Source organism: Archocentrus centrarchus, chromosome 3, assembly GCF_007364275.1.
Source record: "Archocentrus centrarchus isolate MPI-CPG fArcCen1 chromosome 3, fArcCen1, whole genome shotgun sequence".
NCBI classification, from domain to species: domain Eukaryota; kingdom Metazoa; phylum Chordata; class Actinopteri; order Cichliformes; family Cichlidae; genus Archocentrus; species Archocentrus centrarchus.
The window spans coordinates 7765559-7775304 of record NC_044348.1 but is presented as its reverse complement, the minus strand read 5'-3'; the positions used below and the strand labels follow the sequence as shown (position 1 = coordinate 7775304).

Genomic DNA, 9746 nt, shown 5'->3' with positions numbered 1-9746 from the left:
CTAGACTCAACGTCATCCATCACAATTATCACAGCAAAACAAGTTCAGCTTCAGTCGGCTGGTGTGCAGAAATACCAGACTGATGATTTAAGCCTTTGTCAGCCTTAAATGTTACTTCTTCTACTTAGTGAAGTACATGCAATCAACACAGAGAAGCTCTTCAAAAAAAATCAGTAACTCACCTTTTTTGACACTGTTCATCAGTTTAACATCCATCGGTTTACTGTGTTCGGAGCACGAAGGCGATATAAGTCCGCGCAGAGAGCACTGATGACGGATGCCCACGACCTGTGGCTGTGGGGGAAACATTGGGGCATGTCCAAACAAGCCTGGTGTGGTCATCTGCCAAAAGGCGATTTCCGGTATTTGGGGGGAAAAAGAAAAGAAAAGAAAAAAGAAAAAGATTGGTAGTATTGTGGGCCTATAATTTGTCAAACATGTGTCAAACATCTCTCGTGAATAATATCAAGTCATTTTGAACTTTCCTGTCACAAATCAGTATTTGTCAAAGTGGCTTTTACATATCCTCTATTTATCCTGGTTATTAAAAAAAAAGAAAAAAGGTCTCACTGACATTTTGTAAGAAACATAACGTAACAGTTCTATAAGACATTTTAAATGGCCAAAAAGGACCGCATTGATTATAATGCAGAACACAGAGTAAGTATAATAATGCAAAACCGGTTATTTCTTCAATTTATTTATAACCCCTTCATAAATCCTGTTGACCACAGTCTTTTTACCCATATAAGTAAAAACATTACACATTAAAAAGAAAAACATAGAAACATTAGATAACACTTTTTGGCACAACACCGGCCATCTCTGTATTCATTTGTAAATCCAGTTGTCTACGGCCTGTTTACCAACATAAGCAAATATATTGCATATTAAAAAAAAAAAAAAATGCAGAAATATCGGCAGTCACTTTTTGGATCACTTTTTGCCACTGGTACCCCGTCACGCCACACACTCCCACACCCCGTTTCTGTTATATAAAGCTGTAAAGCCCACTAAGTCCTGTTTGTTATGTACGGCTCGTATATGCGTACGGACCTAATTTGAGATAGATAGATAGATAGATAGATAGATAGATAGATAGATAGATAGATAGATAGATAGATAGATAGATAGATAGATAGATAGATAGATAGATAGATAGATAGATAGATAGATAGATAGATAGATAGATAGATAGATAGATAGATAGATAAGGCCCACCCTTAGAGCGTACATTTGTGCCACATGAACATGAATCATTTCCAAATCCAGCAAGCATATTGCCTAAATGTGTATTAAATCCCCAGAGAAGAAAACATTCCATTTCCACTCATAAAGCTGGGTTACAACTGTGTTAAAGTAATGTATGTTGGATTTCACCCCTGATGCGCCTCAGGCTGGAGTGTGTTCAAGTCGACTGGAATGACTCGCAACTCGTGATCCCCCATTCTTAACAGAACCAGACCTTAAAATGTGCTTTCTCTCCCCCCCAGTAATCTCTCTTTGCAGCTTTGTAGCCGTAGTGTAGGGTTAGATGCAGCGCTCACAAGCAGTTTTAGCCATTAGTAAATTTCTCCAAGCTTGTTAGAGTAAATACACACATGCTTCCTTGGATTAATCGCTAATTGCGTGCTTATTTTTTTTATTTAACTTTCAAATGACCATGGGTACTGTTGCAGCTGTGCAGAAAAAGAAGAGAAAAGATTTTATACCTTACTTTCTAGGATTTGTAATTTTTTTGTATTGTACGGTCCATCTTCTTTTATTCACAGCAGAAACAGCTCAGGAACCTGGCTCTGTCAGGGTGCGCCGGGCCGTGGGTAAGCATATCTCAAAATCGTATGGGGGTGCTGGTGGGATTTTGGTCACTTTGTAGCATTTTAAATCTTCTGCATTAGTCTAGGGGGGCTTTGTTTTATAGTTACAATCTGCTCAGTATATCAAAAGGAATGTCACGGCGACAGTGTAATCAGTTGCGGTAAAGCAAATGTGGCAATGTTTGCTCTTCTAATCCTCGTGTCTTATTGGCGTGAAAGACCGTGTAAGTGCCATGAAGAGATCTAAAAATCTTGGCAGGGCGCTCGAGCAACTTGCTGGCTGTTTTGGGGGTGACAGACTGCGTCAGCCTGTGTGTGTCTCACTTGTTAAAGGTTTTCTGATTTTTACTTGTTTAGATTTTTTTTTTTAAATATATATTTTATTATTGTCTTCCAGTTTTGTTTCTTTCCTTTCAGGTTAGTTTTTATGTTTAAAAATTATTTGTTTTCAGTGCTTTGTTTTTTGTTTTTGTTTTTGGATGATATTGTCAGGGGTATTTGTCAGGGGTGAGATTTCAGTTCAGAACTGATATTATTATACAAACATTCCTGGAGTCAACTGATTCATGGTCATGTAGACATCCCAGCCTCAATAAAAGATGCGCAGCAATGCTTCCTCAGGCCATAGTGGCCAGATTAAAACTAAAGGCACTTCCTGTATATTTTTATTTTATTCTTCTTAGTTAAATTTAAATCGAAAGGAGCCAGTTGAGGTGGCTCGGGCATCTGATTAGGATGCCTCCTGGCCGCCTCCTGGGTGAGGTGTTCCGGGCATGTCCCACCGGGAAGAGGCCCCGTGGTAGACCCAGGACACGCTGGAGAGATTATGTATCTCGGCTGGCCTGGGAACGCCTTGGGGTCCCTCCGGATGAGCTGGAGGAGGTGGCTGGGGAGGGGGAAGCCTGGGCTTCTCTGCTTAGGCTTCTGCCCCCGCGACCCGGCCCCGGATAAGCGGAAGAAAATGGATGGATGGATGGATGGATGGATAGTTAAATTTTTTTTCTTATTATTTTAGTGTTACCTTGTTATATATGTGTGTGTGAGATTGTGTTCCTGCTGTTGTAGATAATGAGACAGAGTGCATCCCACCACAGTCCTCGGAGTTTCCTGAAGGCTTCTTCACAGTGCAGGAGAGGAAGGATGGGGGGCTCATCATTTATTTTATCCTTATTTTCTACATGCTTTTGGCTGTCGCTATAGTCTGCGATGATTACTTTCTGCCATCACTAGAAGTCATCAGTGAACGTAAGTGGTTCAAAATGCATACATGTTTGCAATAGACAATCTGTGTTTTTATGATTTTATTTTTGGAAATAATGTCAGTTCCACAACAACCACAGACCGGGATTACAGAGGTTGTAAGACTCCTACAATTTTTATGTCAATTAATGGTTTAGTCTATGAAAAGTCTGCAAAAATAGGAAATGGGGGGGGGGGGGGGGGGGGGGAGGGGGGGGGGGGGGGGGGGGGGGGGGGGGGGGGGGGGGGGGGGGGAGGGGAGGAGGGGGGGGGGGGGGGGGGGGGGGGGTAGTAGTTTGTGTGCTATTGCACTGATTGTGTTATTATTATTTTCTTTTTCGATTATGTGTTCGGACCTCTCTCAGGTCTGGGATTGTCACAGGACTTGGCAGGAGCCACATTTATGCAGCTGGAGTTCTTCGCCTGAACTGGTCACAGCCTTCTAGGTAATCACCCTGTGTGAAACTATTTACACCAGCAATGATAATGATGAACACCAGAATGATCATCACCATCTTTGTGGTACTCCCCACAACCCAACAGTACACTGAATTTACCAATGGGAAGAGAACGTGAATGTGGCCTTAATTAGGTCATTTTTCTCTTTATGAACTTTATTTCTTTTACCAGTCTGTTTCCTGGCTTTCAAAACTAAGATTGCTCTTTACTGAATGTGTATCAGGTGTGTTTGTGACAAAAGGGGACATTGGAGTCAGCACCATTGTGGGATCGGCTGTCTACAACCTACTAGGAATCTGTGCTGCCTGTGGACTTTTAGCATCTATGGTACATTTGGACACAATAACAACACACAATATGCAAACATTACTCATCTGCTAACCCCCTGTGTGTAGCAGTGTCACTTTTGCTTAGTCATAGTGGAAGGATGACTGTGTTTTATAATCTTTAAAGCACTTACTGTTGTCTTTATAAGGCTGGGCGGCTCACCTGCTGGCCACTGTTCCGGGACTGCCTGGCATATGGCATCAGTGTTGCTGCTGTTATTGCTATTATTTCTGATAACAAGGTGTACTGGTGAGTGTATTTGCGGGCACAAACTCGGCATTATATGGATGATCTTAAGGTTTTTCACCTCATACAAACAGGGGGTGAATTTGGGTTATAAAAGACTGCCTTTCATAAGAGAGTGTGTTTTATAACCCAAATAGGCTGGTTACAAGAAGAAAGTAGATTACAGCTTTTTATTGCCTCTTGTGATACTGAGAACAACAAATTAAAACACACTATATTGCCAAAAGTATTCGCTTGTCTGCCTTCATACGCATGAACTTGAGTGACATCCTATTCATAAGCCATAGGGTTCAATATGATGTCGGCCCACCCTTTGCAGCTATAACAACGTCAACTTTTCTTGGAATTCTGGGCTTAGGTGTGTGTTTATGGGAATTTTTGACCATTATTCCAGAAGTGCATTTGTGAGGTCAGAGAGTGATGTTGGACGGGAAGGCCTGGCTCACTGTCTCCGCTCTAATTCATCCCGAAGGTGTTCTGTCGGGTTGAGGTCAGGACTCTGCCGGCCAGCCAAGTTCTTCCACATCAAACTCGCTCATTCATGTCTTTATGGACCTGCTTTGTGCACTGGTGCGCAGTCATGTTGGAACAGGAAGAGGCCATCCCACAAAGTTGGGAGCATGAAACTGTCCAAAACGTCTTGGTATTGCTGAAGCATTAAGAGTTCTTTTCACTGGAACTATGGCCCAAACCATAATCCCCCCCCCCCCCCCCCCCCCCCCCCCCCCCCCCCCCCCCCCCCCCCCCCCCCCCCCCCCCCCCCCCCCCCCCCCCCCTCCACCAAACTTTACACTTGGGACACTGCAGTCAGACAATTACTGTTCTCCTGGCAACCACCAAACCCAGACTCATCCACCAGATTGTGAGACTGAGAAGTGTGAGTTGTCACTCCAGAGAACACATCTCCGCTGCTCTAGAGTCCAGTGGCAGCGTGCTTTACACCACTGCATCAGATGCTTTGCGTTGTGCTTGGTGATGTAAGGCTTGGATGATGCTGCTCGGCCATGGAAACCCATTCTATGAAGCTCTATACGCGCTGTTCTTGAGCTAATCTGAAGGCCACATGAAGTTTGGAGGTCTGGAGTTTGGTGACTCTGCAGAAATTTGGCAACCTCTGTGCACTGTGCACCTCAGCATCTGCTGACCCACTCTGATTTTATGTGACCTACAACCTCGTGTCGTTCCCAATCACTTCCACTTTGCTATAATACCACTAACAGTTAACTGTGGAATGTTTAGTAGCGAGGAAATTTTACAACTGGATTCTTTCACAAATGTTTGTAGAAGCAGTCTGTATGCCTAGGTGCTTGGTTTATACACCTGTGGCCATGGAAGTGATTGGAACACCTGAATTCAATGATTTGGATGGATGAGTGAATACTTTTTGCAATATAATCTAGATCACAAAATAGTAGTGTTGGTATTCACAGGTATTTATTACACTGACAGTACAGAGTTCTGTACTGTCACCAAAGCATGTTATGCAGTTTTTAGTAAGTGTATGTTTCATTGACAATATTTATCATTTACAGTATGTCACCAAAGTCCAGGCTGAACTTTAATGCTCAAACTGCACGTTTTGCTGACAGGTATGATGCTGCTTGTCTGCTGCTGGTCTACGGTGTCTACATTGTGGTTCTGTGCTTTGACCTTCGCATCAGTGAGTTTATCCTGAGGAAGCTGAGCCCTTGCTGCACATGTGTGGGTTCAAGTACTGTTGAAAAGATTGAATCACAGCGTTTGCTGGGTTGGAACGACGACACTAGCCTGCGGGTCCACAGTCGCTCCAGAACAGACAGCGGGATCTTCCAGGACGAGTCAGGATACTCTCACCTGTCACTCAGCCTGCACGGCCTCAATGAGATTCCCGAAGGTAACGCACCCTTCTTAGTGACACAAGAAGGGCGCCACAATGTGTCCGTTTTAAGTCTTTCACCTTCTTGTTTGATCTATAGGAGACAGATAAGGTGACAAACAAATTTCCTCATACCAGCAGAGCATAAAAGTGTGTTTGCCATGCCGGAGAGCGACCTGAAAAGGATTCTGTGGGTACTGTCTCTGCCCATCATCACTCTGCTTTTCCTCACCGTCCCTGACTGCAGGAGAAGGTTCTGGAAGCGGTGGTTCATGATCACATTCCTCATGTCAGCGGTCTGGATCTCAGCTTTTACATATGTGCTGGTGTGGATGGTCACCGTAGTCGGTAAGATGGCTGTTTTCACTCCGAAAGCTGTAGTGAACTTAAATAAATTCTGTAGATTTCATTAAACTTTTAAGATTAGCTGCAGGTGTAAACTAGCCTTCCACTCAACAACCCACAGCGAATCACAAGTGTTTGAAACTTGTGAGAAAAACTTTGATTTGCAGAGTACAATCACATGTTGGTCTGCTGGCTAATTCCTGAGATGCCATTGTCTGGGCAAGTTCAGAGGGGGCTATTGTAGCTCCAGTGGGATATGTGCCTAGCCAGCCACAGCAATTCACAGAGGCCAAGCCCCTGAGGAAACACAGTCATGTGAGGACTGGGTGTATACAGAAACTGGCAGGGGCTTGAGAACAGCCTCACCTTCCATCTACGAAAGCAACGTAAATTATAAAACTGACCCAGGATCAGGGTAAAAAGGCAATATCATCATGTGACAGTGGCAGGTCTACTTAAGTATAATGAGATTATTATCCAGTAGTTCTCAGAAAGGCTCACATGGAAGGAAAGTTGAGTCTTATGAAATAGCAGGCATTCAGGCTCTGTGCTGTATATGGCACAGTACGGAGAACTCATTCACAGATCACAGGAAGGATGGTAAGGATTCATTTAAGGTGCTGATTGAAATTAACGAGTCGGTTTTTTTTAGCTCACAGTGTCATCTTAGCAAAATGTATTTTGACCTCTGATCATCGGGATTCTGGATAGTGGAAATATCTAATGATGGATGAGACTGGATTTTTCAAAAAGAGACAAATAGCAGATGCACTGTTTAATTAATTTGTTAACAAGACCCCATTTTTTTTTGGAAAAACTACAGTTCTGTGTACTGTGTGAGCCACCCCTCATTTCTTTATATTTTGCTTTGGTCTTGAGCAACAGTTCTCCAGCTTTTTGAAGGTCTTTCAAAGTGTTTCTTTGGACATTGGCTGCTTTTTCGCTTATTTTCAGTCCAGTCCTTGTACCTGACCATTTTCAGAGGAATGTTTTTGTTAAGCCACTTAACACTGACCTATGAATCACTCAAGCATGAGAAATGCACCTAACTCAAGGAATGAACCAGTGTTGTGTTTACACATAACAGACGGTTTAGCAAAGAACAGTTTTAAATTGTATCTTTAGGCACATTGTTACCAGCGGCCTGTCACAAAAACACACCATTTGTTCCCATTTCTTTAGTTGAATCTATGAAAAATGCCATAACACAGTTTGACAATATAAAATAGTGTTTTTGCACCAACAAGGTCATCCCCAAACAGCTATTAGCTGAAAACATGGTATATCCTGGCATGGTGTGCAGTGTGACACTAAAATATTTTAGGAAGCTGGACAAGTGGAGGACAAAAGAGGTGGCAGGACTAAAAATTATCTACAGCAGATGAACAGTATCTGAAAGTCATGTCCTTAGAAAATAATAAAATCCAGCAAAGACCTGACACAGGACCTGAGAGATGCATCTGGCCCTTCAGCTGATCCATCTCCTGTTCACTGAAGCCTCATCAGAAACGGACTCAGTGGAAGGGTGGCTGTCAAGAAGCCATTCTTACAGAAGGCGGGGGTACAACAGTGTCTACAGCCAACTGTAAAACACAGGAGAGGCTCTGTCATGGTTTGGGGCTGCATTACAAATAGTGGTGTTTTGAGATCTTCCCAAAAATTTGGGATTTTGATCTACCATGCATCATTTTCTGGAAAGCATCTGCTTGGCAGTGGCTTCATATTTCAGCATGAAAATGCTGCCAGTGCAGTAAAAACATACCTCGATAGAAAAACACACAGTGGACCACCATCAGTCATGGAGTGGCCTCCCTAGAGCATGGACCTCAACATTACTCAAGCAGTGTGGGATCATCCTGACTGAGAACAGAACAAAAGGCAGCCAACATCCAAAGAAGAGCTTTGAATGTCTTTCAAGAAGCCTGGAGAACTATTCCTGAAGACAACTTAAAGAAATGAGAAGTAAGCTGCCTCAGAGAGTTCAGACTGTGCTGAAGAAAGGTGGTCACACCAAATATTGACTTTAGAATTATAAAAACTTAGTTTTTGACTTGTATACAGTATTGCCATGTATGTTTGCATGTTTCAATAAATCGCTGCACCAGTTTCCCATTTTCCAAGCAAATTATGAAGAAATAAGGGCTGGGTCAAGAGTTTTGCACAGCACTGTATCTTGAAGCTAATGGGTAGGGGAATCTGATCTTATGTTGGCATTGTGTTCACACAGGTGAAACCCTTGCTATCCCTGATACTGTAATGGGACTTACTTTGCTTGCTGCTGGAACCAGTATACCTGACACCATAGCCAGCGTGATGGTGGCCAGAGAAGGTAACACCAACATCCAATTCCATCAACTCCAATGTCCAATAACCATAAAAATTCTAAAATGAATAGTAAATTGTTAACATTTTAATAAGCAACATTGCTGATACAAACTTTTCTGTTCTTTTTAGGGAAAGCTGACATGGCCATGTCCAACATTGTGGGCTCTAACGTGTTCGACATGCTGTGCCTGGGCTTTCCTTGGTTCATCAAGACTGCTTTTGTGGACACCAACAACCCCGTAGAGGTCAACAGCACCGGACTGGTCTTAGTATCCTCTACACTACTTCTTTCAATTGTCTTCCTTTTCGTAGGCGTGCACATCAATGGATGGAAGTTGGATTGGAAGTTAGGACTCGTTTCTCTCATCTGCTACATCCTCTTTGCCACTCTGTCCATCCTGTATGAGCTGGGGATTATTGGGAATAATCCCATAAGACTGTGCAGCGACTGAGTCTGACCTTCTCAGCACTGAAGCCATATTTTCTGAGATACTAATAATCCTGAGACAACAAAAATGTTAAATCTTTGAAAATTAAATTTACAAATGTCACATTAAGGGCGCATCGTCCCACTCATACTTTTTATTATGCTATGGAGCATTTATGTGCTGGTCACATCTCGGTGAGAGAATGATCTGTTGGTAATATATTTTACCAAAGGTGGAAATGTGCTTAATTTCATTCTTTTGTGTGTTCACTAAGACCCAGACCAGACTGGTATCACAAGGCCCACCTTCACAATCCAAGACATTTCTGGTCTTACACAATGGCCACGAAGGAAAAATGCTGCCACAGGTTTACTGCCGAGTTCAAGTGAATACAAGAAATAAAAGGCTTGAACTGAACTCATTTGAGCTTGTCATTCTTTTTAAGAGGGTGGTTGAGCTAAGACAAAAAGAGGTATTTCTCTGATAAGCTTTTATGAGCAAGAAGGAATGGTAGGAGTCATAAATAGTAAAAAAAAAAAAAAAAAAAAAGGCAGGGGGTGGGTTGGTGAACCTTTCCACTCATCTTCAGCTACCTAACTCACGTGTTTTTCCGTTTGTTTTTTACAACCAAGTTTGCAAAGTTAATGTGGACTTTAGACACTAATCTACTCTTACAATGATGAATGCACAACAAGGTTATTACAG

The 9746-nt window shown here is 42.6% G+C and overlaps 1 protein-coding gene across 1 annotated transcript; it reads left to right on the top strand.

Annotated features, from left to right (window-relative positions):
* Positions 1-1514: 1514 nt before the first annotated feature.
* slc24a5 (solute carrier family 24 member 5) lies at positions 1515-9458 on the top strand. The gene is given in 10 exon segments (XM_030724724.1): positions 1515-1820; positions 2883-3062; positions 3422-3461; positions 3463-3515; positions 3739-3842; positions 3991-4091; positions 5678-5961; positions 6085-6291; positions 8516-8617; positions 8743-9458. Coding segments are annotated over 10 exon segments (1557 nt in total). The 5' UTR covers positions 1515-1657; the 3' UTR covers positions 9066-9458.
* Positions 9459-9746: the final 288 nt, after the last annotated feature.